The sequence below is a fragment of the Panthera uncia genome (assembly GCF_023721935.1).
Source record: "Panthera uncia isolate 11264 chromosome B2 unlocalized genomic scaffold, Puncia_PCG_1.0 HiC_scaffold_24, whole genome shotgun sequence".
Lineage (NCBI taxonomy): Eukaryota > Metazoa > Chordata > Mammalia > Carnivora > Felidae > Panthera > Panthera uncia.
The window spans coordinates 91,388,601-91,404,443 of NW_026057580.1; the positions used below are offsets into that span (position 1 = coordinate 91,388,601).

The 15,843-nt window shown below is 34.7% G+C and overlaps 1 protein-coding gene across 4 annotated transcripts in view; it reads right to left on the minus strand.

Moving 5' to 3' along the window:
• Window positions 1-3,676: 3,676 nt before the first annotated feature.
• BCLAF1 (BCL2 associated transcription factor 1) overlaps window positions 3,677-15,843 on the minus strand; it is a 32,704-nt gene continuing 20,537 nt past the window's right edge. For 2 of the 4 annotated variants that reach the window (XM_049654417.1, XM_049654416.1), the window contains exons 11-13: window positions 14,890-15,036; window positions 8,747-8,959; window positions 3,677-8,588 (exon numbers count right to left, since the gene is read on the minus strand). In XM_049654417.1, coding sequence (XP_049510374.1) covers window positions 8,583-8,588; window positions 8,747-8,959; window positions 14,890-15,036 — 366 coding nt within the window. In that variant the 3' untranslated portion in view covers window positions 3,677-8,582. The remainder of the gene's footprint in view (window positions 8,589-8,746; window positions 8,960-14,889; window positions 15,037-15,843) is intronic. The other 2 variants (XM_049654419.1, XM_049654418.1) reach the window with 1 other exon arrangement.

Consider the following 15,843-nt stretch of genomic DNA (forward strand, 5'->3'; position numbering starts at 1 on the left):
TGGGGTATTTTGAGCTAATTTCTCTATGGTCCACATTTACTCATTCAATACTGAGTGTTACATGCCAGGCACTATTCTAAGCATGGGAAATGCAGTAACGGGCAAGACCAGTAAGGTCCTCACCCTCCTGCAGATTACCTTCTAGTAGAGACGTCAGAGAGGCTATCCCTGAGTATTTTTAAACCCCATCTCTTTCCACTCTTTTCTTTATAGCACTTATCACCACGTATATTCATGCTACCGCTATCGCCAAACTAGAATGTAATCTCTAGAACAGGTACTTTTGGCTTGAACCATGCTGCTTCTCTAGTGCGCTTTAGAAAAGTGCCTAGTATATGGGACGCCTGTCTGGCTCAGTTGGTGGAGCATGCAACTCTTGATCTCATGAGGGGTCAGGAGTTCAGACGCATTGGGTGTAGAGCTTACTTTAAAAAAAATAAAATTTAAAAATTCTTAGAAAGTGTCTATTATATATAATGAACAATCAATACTTGAGTAAGATAACTGGATATGGGACAAAAGAAAACAGACATCAGAAATGATCTATAACTAAGTAACTGGCAGAATATCCCAGTAGTCCACACTAGGTTAAGGATGAAAAGGCAGAAGAGGCTGTTGGACAAGGTGTAAGTGAAGGCAAATGGGTCAGCCACCTTACTTGGAATCAGTGAGTCACAATTTCTTCAAGTACCTTGTCCTTTCCCTTTGCCCTCATAAGTATATATATCATGCTCTTGTAGCCACCTCCCTTTCCAGTCTGATATCAATCAGCACATATTACAGCCAGACCAATACTTCCTCGGAGAATATTAGAATAGGAACCAGCACTAAAGCTACCTTCACCATGCACGCTACACCCTCCATGAATGTTTTGCTGACAACTTACCCCTAACATTCTTCAGAGATCTTTCCTCCATTTTGTTTACGAAAGCACTCATACATACCACATCTTGATAACCTTTTGAGATTTGACAGTATTTTTCAATTGCTCATGTTTACATGAAATTATTTTCTTGGCCTTTTAGAATGATGCAAGATTCAGGAAAGCTTTTTTGACTTTAGTTACCTTTTCTGTTGTTTTTGAGTAATGTTCAGAAATACGGTGGCTTGCTTTCTAAGATTTTCCTGATTGTGTTCCCCTCCCCCAGTTTGATCTAAGCCCTCTCCTATGGTCTCTACACTCAATGATTATACTTTTGCTACTTTCTTCTCAGTGTGGGGTGGGGTCCTGTCCTTAAAAGGGAGTCTTGTCTTGGCTGGTGTTTTGAGAGTTCACTGGGGAAAATTGTCCCAGTCTCTCCAATCCTTCCTTTGGGTACCTTGCACTCACTATGGAGAGGACAAAATCCAAGTTTCAGTTGAGTAATTTGAGATTCTCCTTTTCTCAAGTCTGCCAGACCCTACCCCAACTCTTCCTTCTCACATAGAAACCAATACCAGGCAGGTTGATGGTTTTCCCCATTTGATATTTGGAGGTTCATCACCTAGTTTAATTCCAAAAGCTATCCATAGGTATTTGGTTTTGCCATCCAAATGTATTTTTCCAGAACTACTAACACTTTATAGATAATCATCATACTATGTTCTGGATCCCCAACACCAAGAATGTTTTATTCACCTTTACACCCATTGCCAGGCATACTTTTTCAGTGAATAAACGAAAGGTGAGAGGCTGAGGGCTGGTTTAGACAAAGGCTAGAAAGATGTGTATACTCAATTTTGCCAAATACCCAGCAGAGCCCCATTAGCCTATGCCACAAGCCTAAGTTTGTTTTTGGTGATAAACTCAAGTTACTGTAGTTATCTTAAACAGTGGGAAAGAATACAAATTAACCTTCTACCAAAGTAGGAAATAGCCTCTCCAATGTTAACCATAAGGGTTCATATGTAAATGTGATCTCCACATTGAGATGTGCTAACCCAGAAAGTTCACTTAAATTTTACATTTCAAAAAGAAAAATATTTAGGCCCTTTTTCTTTCTATTCTGCCTATGCTTGAAGCCTCTCAGGGGTAGTGCTAATACAGTACACTTAAACCAACCAGAGCTATTTAAAAGATTAAACACCTCTTAAAATTCATTAAACCTTTACAATTATTTATTCAAAAATTTTAAATATTTGAGAGCAATTAGACCAAAATTTTCCCTGATACTAAAATCATATTTTAAATTAAATTCTAAAAATGTGCTTTGTATTGACAATTAAAAGTTAATATAAGAGACCTATTAACTATATTTCTAGGTCTATTTAACCTGTAGTAATATCTATACTATAAATTGCTGTTTACTTGTAGTGTTACATTAAAATTATAAAACCAAAGTTAAATGTTTATAGTCTAAAAGCAGGATTTCTTTTTACTTGAGCCTTTAAAAAATTTATACAAAAGAAAAACTAGGTTATGCTTAGTGTATGAATCCAAAGGTCTTATGTGTCTATAACTACTCATACTATGTTTGAACAAAAATAGTTTACTATAGCTAGACCACTCTAAAGGCAGAAAGGTGAACTGCTGCTTGATTTTTCTGGTTCCATTTTTTTTTTAGAAGATTCATATGACTTCATAGACTCTGTACTCTGTTTTCTGATACAATCTTACGTTCACAAATAGGAATGCCTTGACTCTTGTGAATCACTTAAAAAGAGTTGGTTAAAACCTAGAACACAGAAAAAATAGTTAAAGGATGCCCTTCTAGTCTTATCCCGCTTCTGGATCACTCAGTCAGATATACATCAGTGCTACTAATGTTTGCATTTAGGCCTTTTCATTTTTAGCAATAATCGACTCATAATTTGATACCGTCATGGTCCCAGTAACAGGAATAAAAATATTCTACTTCATAAAAATTCCAAGTAACTGATTTGGATCATTTTACAACTAGTAACAAGTTATTTGCCATCCAAAGATCTGATATGTATCGTAAAGAATATGGCATAAGTCTTACAAAAACAAACAACAAAACTAAATTCATTCCTATTGCAACATTGAAAAAAAAGTGGCAATATGCAGCATTTCTTTTTAATTATCACTGACTGGTACCCTCAGATGGTAACACACAATAAAGCAAGCACCTGAGAGTAGAAGGTAGCTCTTAAACTTCAATTAAGTAATCCAGAGAACTAGGAAAAAACTTCAGCTTCTTCCTGACAAAGACTTCCAGATTCTCAATACTTTTACAAGCAGAACACTTGCTATTTACAAGCTAACTACTCTTTTTAAGTACATATATGTCAAATATTGGCTCACTGAGTCAATCAATAAAAGTCTACATATCTATGACTTTTATCTACTGGCTCTGGTTGTCCTCTAAATACAGAACATGTTAAAATGATGAGGCCGGACAAAGTAACATCAAATGTCCATCCTGATCCTTATATATAATTTGAATTGTAACTCTCTATTTCCTCTTTTAAGGGAAACCCCTTAAAATACTTGAGGACTGCTCGCAAGGACCCATCTCAGTCATCACTGCTCTACAGCAAACATTCCAACTATTCACAGACATCAAGCTTCTGGTCCCTCTCCTTTAAATATATTTACTCTTAAAAACATGGAACTGCACAAGAGTAACATGAGCCACATATAAAAAAAAAAAAATTAATGATCTAACTCTTCTGTTCACTGCAATCCGAAGTCTCTTCAGCACATTTTAAGGGAGCTTACACTGTATTATGTTTTAGCAGCAGCCACAAAAAAAAAAAAAAAAAAAAAAAAAAAAGGCTTATGCTAATCATACCTCTATACATATACAATTATATCATGCTTTCATTATACATTCAAGGAGCATTTATTTCATACCTATGTATGTATGCCATACACAATGCAAATTGCTAAACATTTATTCTGGCAAATAAAGACATTTAAATGGAATGAGTTGCTAGCCTAAAAGAATGTGCTACATTCAATGAGGACATAAAAAGAATTTAGAATTTTTGCTAGGGTGTAAGATTTTAAGATAGGTAAGTGAACAAGGGATGGGTAAGTAGGTAAAGCATAAAGGTAAAAACTGGCTCATGTTGTTCATCTTGACTAATATTTAGGCAAGAGAAGACATCGAAGGGTTTTAGCTAAAAATGACACCAATTTTACAGCTGAAAAATATCCCACAGGCGGCAACTAAAGGATGAAATTTAAGGGCTAAGGAGTCCAAGTCAGGAGTCTACTGCAGCAGTGGGGTATCTTTACCACAGTATTAGAGGGGTGAAAAGCAGATCAACACTCTGATTTAACACTCTGATTTTGAAGTAGAAGTATCACCACCAAATGTATGCACACACTATAAGTATATACTGACATTAACCAGTTAAATTTTATATTTTATTGTAACTTTCTTTTCATGCTTACATTTGGTGTGATACTCAATTTCCTTCAAAAAACTGAAAGAGTACTTAACATTCCCCCCATGGCAGCTTTAGAAGTACCCTAATAAAAAGTTTATTACTTTCTCTTTCTGGTACATTAAGACAGAAAAATTATGATCTTCCATAGTCAAGGGCTAGATAAGGTAGCAAGTAAACAACTATTCTGGAGGATGAGAATGGTATTCTTTTTCGATGGCTTTATGCACTCCATGAAATTCGCCATTACAATGATAGTACCAAGAAGTTATCACTGCCAAATACACAGGTCATGCTGTGAGTAAAAATCCTTCCAAGTCATTTAATATGAAGGTGTACTTAATTATCATCTAGTTTTACTAAAAGGAGTACTCATTACTGCATCAGGACGCTGGGCAACCCCAAGAGATTACTATGAAAAATCTCATTTTGATTTTTAGGAGAGTAGCATTAAAATCCACTTGCCCAATCCTTTTCTACTTGTAAGAATCAAGATTATCTTCTGCATCTTAAGAGTGCTGCCAATAGGTTCAACTGTTTTAAATCATCCAAAATATCTGTAGGAAAAATATTTTTGGGCAGCAGGGGGAATATTTTTCTTACACAGAGATTATAATTAAGAAACATTATTTGAAGTTTTTTTTCTAGTAGTGGGAAACACAGATCCTAATGTCTGTGTCTCTTTTTTTAACCAATGGGATCCATTTTTAAAGGCTAAAGTATGATGTGACGTAACAATATAAAGAGAACTAGAAGACTTAATTAAATGTAGAACTTTGGCTTCATCTGCATAGTCAACACACACTTATCATTACTGAATGTTTCAGAAATATAAGGAGTCCAGCTCATAAACCTACACAATCTCAAAGGCTCTTGAGTAAGACAATGGAAAAAACAAATTTCCATATATCTCTGAGATTCTAAGAAACTGAATAATAACAAATCCTGTTGGCTTAAAACTTCATTAATATAACCCTTGACATTCAGATGTAATAATGGTTTTAACTATTTGATAACCCTAATATGGTAACAGATAACATTCTAAAATTTTGTTAAAGGATGTATCAGGATCTCTATCCAGAGACTATTAAGTCTAGACTAATACAGTCCCATGACAATAAACTTTTTTTCTCCAATTGCCTCTTAATATATTATTAGTCAAAATATATACTATAGGTCTTAGCACACAAATGTCTGTGAAAAATGCTTTTTTTTTTCAAGTTGACAGAATGGTCCACTTTGTTAAAAGGGGCATGGTAAGAATTACACCAGATTTTACACAAAATTATAGTCTAACAAAACAAAATCCAACCTCTTTTTAGTTATTAATGTACTACTATAGTTTTTAAAAAGAGAAGTAATGCTGATTCTCCATAATATTATGGCTGGCAAGTTCTTGTATTAACACAAGAACAGGAGAACTAGACTAGAAATCTCGAATTCCTGTATTCTCTAATAACAGCTTGGAATTACCAGGGAAAACAAAAAAATAACAGTATATGGGGTTTGAGTTTTGTGAAGTATGTATCAACCCCCCAAAAAAGCCATAGCATACCAGTAATTTTACTAACAGAGGAGTTGGTATTCAAAAATCTATAAATAGGTCACAGAAATCAGCTGTATAGATCAGACACAGAAATAGTCTCAAAATCAGGTAAACAAACAACGGCTATTACCACTTATGACATTTTATTGGCATATGACAATTTACAAGGGTCCCTGTTGCAATATACAACACACTAAGAATCGTTTAGCCATCTACATTCGTTCGTATTGGGTAGTATTTTTACTCAAATTATAATTTAATTCCCAACACTTGATTTTAACTGTGACAAAAGGGAACAATAGTTAATTCCTTAAAGTAGGCTGCAATTGGAAAAAACATATTTTGCTATTTTATATTAAACTTCCTAGAATGTTGAAAGGTATACACACCTAAAGACTGAGTCATGGCCTTCTTAAACAGGTTTCTTAATCCTTTCTGGAAATATCCTTTGGTTCATTTTTATTTTCCTTCTCTAGGCAAAAGGAAGTCTGTTAATGCAGGTATCAAAGAGTTATTTTCTGTCATTTGTAAACAAATACCCTTACCATTCAGCTTTGTAACATGTTATGAAGTGTGGAGTTAAATGTGGCTTAACACAACATAGGCTTTTCATATGTTTGGCTCTGAAAAAGAGAACATCCACAATGGCATCCTACTGCAGAGTTCTATCACCCTTCTTACTAAATTCTGGCATAATCCTCTTTCCTCAATTTTGTGTAATAGAATAAAAGTAACCGAATCATGTATCTATTTGGGTTAAATCAGCACATTTGCACTTAAAATATAACTTGCTGATAGAATTTTGGTAGGTTTATTCCCACTCCCTATTAAATAATTTCTCAGCAAATTCCCTTTTTCCTATTGTCTTAAGTGGAAAAACAAAACTGCACATTTATAGTCATGCACAGAGATCCAGTATCTAACCAAATAATAACTTAAAATAAAAGCTAAGTTTATTTGTATAAAATAAAATGGTTATGAAAATTCTTGTGTTGAAGATTAAATCCATGTTGCTTTCGCATGTAATTAAGTATTCTTCTGACTAGGAGAATATTAGCTGTGTCCTGACTAACATAACAACAAACTTGCTTTGACAGTATTTCCTCTGCTCTAACGATTTCAGAAAAGACAAAATTAATAGGAGAAATCATGCAATACTAAGGGTCCTAGGGCCATAAACATCATGTATATTGAATTTTGTTTTCTTATTTTTCCCTTACAGTTCTTAGCAAATGCCTTTGGCTGCAATCAAGGTGCTAGGAGCACTGCAAATCACGAAGGATGAAAGATCCATATATTAAGATCTTTGAAAAAGTTTACACTTAACAGAACAAGCATTTCCTCCTTTTAATGCAAACATATACAACTAACTTGGTTCCTGAATTAACAAATGAAATTTGACTACTTTTACAGATGGTCACTGACAGAGACTTGACAGTGAAATTTACTATTTTGAGTTTTCATCTTAAGAGCTATCAGCATAAACAAACAAAAAGATAATCCACATCTGAAAGATTATCTACCTGAAGAATAGAACCCTTGGGAAGAAAAAGAAAAAGCCATTTTATAAACTGCAACTGAAAATAGGGAAAAAGTAAAAACCAAGTTAGACCAATGCTGCAACAAACTTCCTGTCAAAACTTTTTATTGAAAAACAAGTTACTTAAAATACTAATTAACATAATGGTTTTTTTGCCTATTTTTCCTTATGGTTAGACTACAAACTAATGTTTCAGCTGTCCAAAAGCTCAAATAAATATGTAAGATATGAAATCAGGTACATCTTTTTAATGTATCAACTTATTCTGCAGGACAATCCTCTTCCACACCAACACCAGGATTACAGGTTTTGTTCTGTTTCTTAGAAGATGATCAGTAAGAATGGATTTTGTCATCTGTATTATTACAGACCAGTTCCTCTCTCAAAGATTAGCTGATATCTAAGACCATGACTCAAACTTTCAAATAAGAATAGAAAAAACATTGAATTTTCAGCCCCAAAAGTAAAGGCTCCTAAGAATGGTTTTATAGGCCACTGCTTGCTTTCAATTAAAAAAAAAAAAAAAATTTCTCGTAATTTTCAATCTTTTAATAGCTTGTACTTTTTAACTATTGATAAAGCTTTTTTCTCTTTTTAAACATTTGCTGACGTGTTAAATTAGCTTAGTTTGCCAAAGTAAGAACCTTTTCTGTGGTACACCTCAAAAATTAGTCACCCTACAATGTAGTGTGTTTGAATTAAGGAGAATGTTAAACAGATGTATATAGTTAAAATAATTAGTGTGGTCTCTATAAACAACTTCTGTCCAGGGATTTGTATGTAGAGCTAACGTTTACTTCAGAATAAACATTAACAAACAGGGAAGGAAGAGAATCAGAACTTTCACAGAGCTGTACTTGACCATATCTTATAGACAAAGCGAATTACAATGCATGTAACAAAAACAGTAAAAGTATTTTTTTAAAAGTTGATAGTTACAAATATGGTACGTAACAATTTTCTACTTTATTTCAGTACAATTTTCAACATACAGTCTACTATTTTTCAAGATATTTGAAGACTTAAAACAAAATTTCTATTGACTACTTGCAAACAGTAAAATTTAAGTAAAATGCTTACATTCTTATTTGAAAACAAAAATCAGGTAAAAAAATGGTGGGTGCAAGTTCTGCTCTCTGTTGCAATCTCACTTCAGATTTACTATTCCTAAAAAAACAAAGAGAAAATAAAGATTAGCAAAAATGTGGAGTGAAAATTATCCGTAATAATCATTGTTCCTAAAAATGAAATAATGAACTAACTGGCCCACCAAACCCATAATGAAGAAAATCCATTAGAATCACTAACAAGATGAAATTTTCTACCTTTTCTTCTTTGCGTCTGTCCTTCTTTTCTTCATTATTTTCCATGGTCTCTTCTTCATCTTCAACAATCCCGTCCCCTTGGTATTTGTCATGAGTCCATTTTGGACTGCTACCTGATTTTTTGAAGTTAAAGCGCCCTCTGCCACGTTGAAAAGTACCACGACCTCTTCCTCTTTTGGCCCAATAATCCACACCATCATCTCTGTCATCATGCTACAGAGAGGTTAAAAACAATCATCACTAAAATGTCTTTCTTGTAAGTAAAATGATTATAGCCCCATTAAGTCATGGTATAAATCTTCTGAAGACTGGGGTATGGGACATTGGTAAATGTCTAAAACACATTAAAACAAAGCCAGTAACACTGAATTTTACAGTAAAAATGTATTCCATTATGAAATCAAGTAAATACATCTTACTGCTTTATAACCCAAGCACTGCAAACTGTCCAGACAATTTTTTGGAGAACCTCAACTGCTAAATTACTGCCAACTTTCATAATTTTGGCTTTTTTGCTTTCCATTATTTCAATCTAAGTCCACTTGTTAATATACTGCATGCAAATGAGATAAAATAACCTTTATTTTTCCCCAAAACTACCAGTCATAAAGACGTAACAGTCACAAAAATGTTATGCAACACTTATTAAATAAAATAAATGATATGAATTATACCATACATATAGGAACAGATTTTAAAATCCTACAGAGATTTAAATCTAAATCAATGTATATGGCACATCAATCTTCTAGGCTAGAGAATTTCACATGCTAAATCATGACAGCATGGTCCCTAGAGTAATAACTTATTTCTTCTTCACTAACATAGTACTACAGCTTTCTATTACATTTTAACATTAATTTTTCATTAACTCTACCCCAATACAGATATTCCCCAATTACAAACTGTTCATTAATCAAACACAATCTACAAACTGAAAAGCCCTTCACTTTGTGGATAAGTAGAGGAGTATTTTCGCAAAATACCAAACAAAAAGCCAAAGTTCACCTGTAATATAATTTAATTAATTGTTGCCCACCTCAAACTCTCAAGTCTGTCACCTACAAAAATGGAGAAAGAGGCAAAATGATGCCCCTTAATAAGATACTGGGTATAATGCAAATAATGTTCCATAACCTATGAAGTATTGGTATTGACCAGCTGTCCAAAAGTCATCAAAGCTTTTTCTCAAGTATTATGTGGAATAAGCACCTTTTTCAAAACACAGAATGTGCCTTTGTGCATATTCGTGTAATACAGATCACCCTCCTGGCATGACTTGCAAAGCTCAGTTACACAAGTAACACACAAAGCAAAAGAGCACTTACCAATTTCTAATCCTCTATCTTTAACAAGCTGATGAAAAATGACAAGCTAGAGGTGTGTATGACTCCAAAAAGAGCGAGTTGAGGAACTATCAAAAGTGTAGATTTCAGAATGTCAGAAAGTTTAATTACAAACCTGAAATAAAGTATTTTAAAATATTCTCTCACTCAAAATGATACCCACACAACTACATAACTTCAGGTTCCCTTTTGGTATTGGCACAAACCACCACTTAAGAGTTTGTGTTTGTGGCATTTACACAGTAGTCCACTTATTTGTGGGAAGAAGCAAACAGGTTTTGAGAGTCAGAGGCATGTTTAAATCTAAACAGAAGCTGTGACTTTACGTTCTCATTTTAAAAACTGGGAGATAACCATGAAGTCACACAGATGATCTATAAAAAGTGCCCATCCCAGTGAAGCAAAGAGTGGTATTAATAATGCTTACTAAGGGTAAGACGTTGTTCTGAGCACTTTCCACGTATTTACTCCTCTCATCTTCAAACAACCCTATAAAATACTGTTACTAATCCTACTTTAGATCTAAAGAAACTGAGGCACAGCAAAACTGAGCTACTTGCCCAAGGTCACAGAACTAGTTCTCTCCACTACTCCTTCAGCCATCACCCACAGTATACATTTCCCAAGTATCTGGTGGCAGTAAATGATTTCCATATAAGGCAACTAACAGCTACAGAAATAGAAAAAGCAGAGGCAAAGCTAGGCACTAAAGTTAAACAAGCCATCACCTTTAAATACCCAACAGCAGCTAAAAGATTGTATTTTTCAGAGTATCCTGGCAGCTAGGGGACATTTTAATGCTAAGCAAACTAACTCTTAATCTTCAAGTTCTAACTTCTAAGATATTAGTCCTACTACAATTTTTTAAAATGAATCACTTCACATGATAAAGGACCAGAGAAATTATTTGTAATGCACAAAAACACATTAACAAAGGAGGCCATATTAGAACAAAACCTCCTGAATCCTCTTATCTCTTCTCCACAGAATGATCATGTTTCAAAGGGCTAACTGATTAAAACTCCTACCCTGAAACTCCTTCCCCACCAGAGATTTTCTCTTCCTCAGAAGACATCAACTCTACACTGAGAACCTATCCACTCCAGTACTTTCCTACTTGCTCCAACTCTTCACATACTCACCCCTTCACAGAATTTCAGGTTCTAAGATAGACTATCTTTCCTACTTGTTATTGAAAACATCACCATATCTTTGCATAAATCCAAGTGTTGAGATGAGAATTTTCAGAAAAGAATACAACAAATGTTACTATTACTCAATACTGGAGAAAGAAAGGTAGGGTGCTTTCAGAACCCTAGTTCTGGAGCCCAAGGCATGGGTTCAAATCCAAAGTCCTATTCTACTAACCATGGTCAAGCTGCTTAATCTGTATACCCCAATGTTTTTCATCTGTAAAAGTAGAATAAAGGACTCCCCTCGAAATGATTTTTTGTAAGCATGAAATAAATTTATACATGTAAAACAGGAACCTAGCACAGTGCATATGCTCAATAAATACTATTATTATTACTAGTAAGTATTAATGTTTCATTAATATGGGCAAAAAGCAGGGTGCCTAGGCAGCTCAGTCCATTAAGCGTCTTTGACCCCGGCTCAGGTCCTAATCTCGCAGTTCCTGGGTTTGGTCCCATGTTGGGCTCTGTACTGGCAGCGCTGAGCCCGCTTGGGTTTTTGTCTCACCCTCTCTGCCCCTTCCCTGCTTGCACGCATGCATACACTCTCCCTCTTGCTCTCTGATAAACTTAAAAAATATATATGTGTGAGTCTGTGTGTATATATACGTGTGTGTATATATATATACATATATATGTACATGTGTGTATATATATATAATATATATATATAATTTATATATATGTGTGTATATATATATAGTCAAAAGCTCCATGTTCGTCAATTACTCTTAGGAGAACATCTAAAAGTTTTCAACCTCATTTCTTATGAATATTTTTGTTTATGTTTCTAGTCTCAACGATAGCGGTCCATAAAATATATTTGCAAAAGAAGCAAAATCTTTCAAATTTAAAAATCCATGTAAAAACCAGAGCTGTCATTTCAATGGTTCATTAAGAACTAAAATAATTAACTCTGGGAATTGATTTGTAAGAAAAAAAAATGTATTAACATATCAATTTGGGGGTGCCTGGACAGCTCATTCAGTTAAGCATCCGCCTCTTGATTTTAGCTTAAGATGGAGCCCCACACTGGGCTCTGTGCTGACAGCAAGGAGCCTGCTTGGGATTCTCTAACCCTCTGCCCCATCCCTCCATCCCCCACCCACTGTGCATGCGTGTACTCTCTCAAATAAAATTTAAAAGCTTAAAAAAAATGTTACTTCTGGGGCGCCTGGGTGGCTCAGTCGGTTAAGCGTCCGACTTCAGCTCAGGTCATGATCTCACGGTCCGTGAGTTCAAGCCCCACGTCGGGCTCTGTGCTGACAGCTCAGAGCCTGGAGCCTGTTTCCGATTCTGTGTCTCCCTCTCTCTCTGCCCCTCCCCTGTTCATGCTCTGTCTCTGTCTCAAAAATAAATAAAACATTAAAAAAAAAAAAAGTTACTTCTGGTGAACATTAGTCTGTGACAAATCCAAGTGTATGTTTTATATAGAAATGAAGGTTTTTAAATACAGCCCAAAATAGCAATACATAAAATGTTATTTGCTACTTCTAAGTTCCTAAAATCTTAAAATAACATTCTTCTTAATTAGTAAAACTACTACCTAAATGCCAAACGAAAATGATATGTCCCATTACAAGAAAAAATTACAACATCGGATTCTAAAAGTATGCCATAGAAAAGTGAAGGTGTGGCCTAAATTAAGTATTAATTACTATCTACTTGTCCACCTCTCATTTCCCTCTTAATCTTTTGACCTATAACATTTGGTCTACTTCTCTGACATTTTTTTTTTTTTTTAACAGTGTGATATTTTTGCTATCACTCACCCACTGCTCGCCCCACCTTCAACAGGGTGGCCTTTTAATCTCTTCTGACTGGGTGATCTTAACAGGGCTTTAATTGTGTCCTGGAAGATGATGGCTCCTAAATTTTTTTTCTCTAGATTCGCATTAGCAACTTTCCATTGCACATCTGCACTTAATTTCTCCCAGGCACCTCAAGAACAGAACTTAATCTTCTCAAATGGGATCCTTTCCCTTGTATTCCCTATCCTAGAGAGATCCCTTCATCTTACTACCAATACCCAACTACATACAAGATCCCCGAGTAAGTCCTCATTAATATTACTTTAACTTTTCCATTACCTAGCCCCTTAGTCCAGACACTCAGTAACTCTCAGATCGGTCTGTACAACCATGATTTTTCTAAACTCTGGTTAAAATCCGTATTTATTTAGATATAGCCTCCCACAACTTAGTTTCTGCTTTTTCTTAATTTTACCAAACTTACACCAACCACCTAGCCAAAGAGTTCTATCTCAGGATGTTTCACGCCTACAATCTGCAGTATACCTGTCTATTTTTTAAGCTCAAGATTCAATCCCAGTTCCTCTATGAAGGCTCTCCTAATCACTCTCTTTGAAATAATCCTCCATTTCCTGCCTTGGATGAAATCCACTACACATATATTTTGAACTTTTGTTTCTAAATTTTTCCAGCCAAGAAATGATGTATGTCTTTGCATTCATGGTATCTAACATAAAGAGCAGTCTGTGAATATATAAATTCTGAAAATCAAAAACAAGATAGATCTTTTAAACTTTCCTATAACTGAATAAAGTGCCTTTTACTGTCCACGTTGTCAACTCAAGCAATTCAAACAAGTATAAATTTCCTCTTAGGGGAGCATATTTTGAGCAAACAGTATGCATTAATACCCTTTAAAAACTTTTTCGGACTTTGTTCATTAAACTACTCAAAAGAATCAAACAGAAGCTAATTTTTGATTGCCCATTCTTCAAACAACATAGATCTACTTCATCATTTAGCTCTCTCCTCTCACTTAGCAGACAGGTCATGGGTATTCAGGTGTATTCAAATATATTCATAAAACACTAAATGAAAGACACAATTCTATAAATCTAGTACTATCTTCCTCCTTGCTTCTGCAAAACAACTAATCTTCAGAACTGATCTCTGAAAAGCTATTTAAGAAATAAATACTTCTGGTAATAGTTCTGGTATTTTCCTAAGTGTCTATAATGCTGGATGGACCCTTTTCTCCCATGCCAAACTACAGAAAATCTCCATCTTTACCTAGAAACTCTTTCAGGACCCACCTCCTCTAGTTTCACCCCTTAGAAAACTACTTCAGAGGAAAAAGTATCACAAAGAAGCATCAAATTAGTGTAGCTAGCAACTTTCCATATGGAATTTTTCATCCTCCTTTTATTCCAGAGGAAGTACACAGCCTCCCTGAGATCCTTAATTACATGTTCTGTGAAAGAATTCTTCTGTCTTTCATTTAAACAAACAGCTGTGATGATGGAAGATAAATCTTAATGAGATGTTTCTACAACTGTCATTGTCTTATAGACAGATATGAAACCTATGTTAATGTTCTCTGAATGTGGCTATCTAATCAGGTATAGTTTTAGTTTACCCTGATCAGCCTATAGGTGACATCAATAAAATATAAACAGGACTAAAGGGACCCACATTTTCGAAACTTCAAATCATCTGGGTAGTGAATTTTTAAAAGGTTTCCTAAATTATGGCAAAAACTCCTCATAGTAGTGGATACCTGTACTCAAATGTATTCACCCAGTATGCTTTGAAAATTAATGCAAACCAAATAAACACAGATTTCTAACACCCACCAAGAAGTACTTCTTGCTCTTTGGGGTATATTCTGGATCCCATTCCTCTTCCTTCGGTCTCTTTTGAAAAGTAGTATTTGAGTTGTTTGGACCAGTATTTGTCCCAGCAAAAACTCCTCTGGCTCTTCCTCTGCCTCTAATTCGAAACTGATTAACATTAACAAAGCTGTTTAGTAATGCAATCAAAAGGTATTTAGTTACATGCAAACTCTAATTTTACTGCAGTAACAAAAAACAAATTCCCTACTTTCCTTCCTAAATCTCAATTTCACAGCCACTGAGGACAGAAAGGGTGGCCATTTTATACTATAGGCAAAAAAAATCTGCCCACTGAAAGCTGAGTAAGTTAAGAAATGCAGGCAATTTAAGTATTAGCATACTGACTACAATTTCATAGCCTGAACTAGTATTTTTAAATAATTAAGTTGGTTCTTTCCCCTTTTACTACCCAAAAGAGTGGTCTAATTCTTTGAATTATTATAGGAGTCCCAACTGTTCAACTATCACCTATCACCATATAAGCAAAGCTCTTCTCTTTCACAAATGATCTAATTAATGAGCCCTACTAATAACTGACTGGATACTCACTCGAGGTAGGAATCTGAATATAGAAATTAAAGAGTCAAGAAGATGCACTACTGTGAAGTTGTAATTAATACTTGTAACAAATTTATGCAAACATAGGGATAATGTGTATGCTATGTAGAATAAAAACAAAAGCTATATGATTTCTAGGATTATACACATATAAACAAGGACTGGAAGGCAAAACAGGCAAAATAAAAATAGCTGTGATACAGAGATTAGGGTTTTTTTTTTAATGCTTTAAGATATCTATTCAAAAACTAAGTGATTAAAGAACTGGATCTCAGTAACTTTACTTGACTCTTGGGTCTTCATGCACCATGTACAGTTATTGATTCCAAAATTTTAAAAAGTATCTAATTGATATAT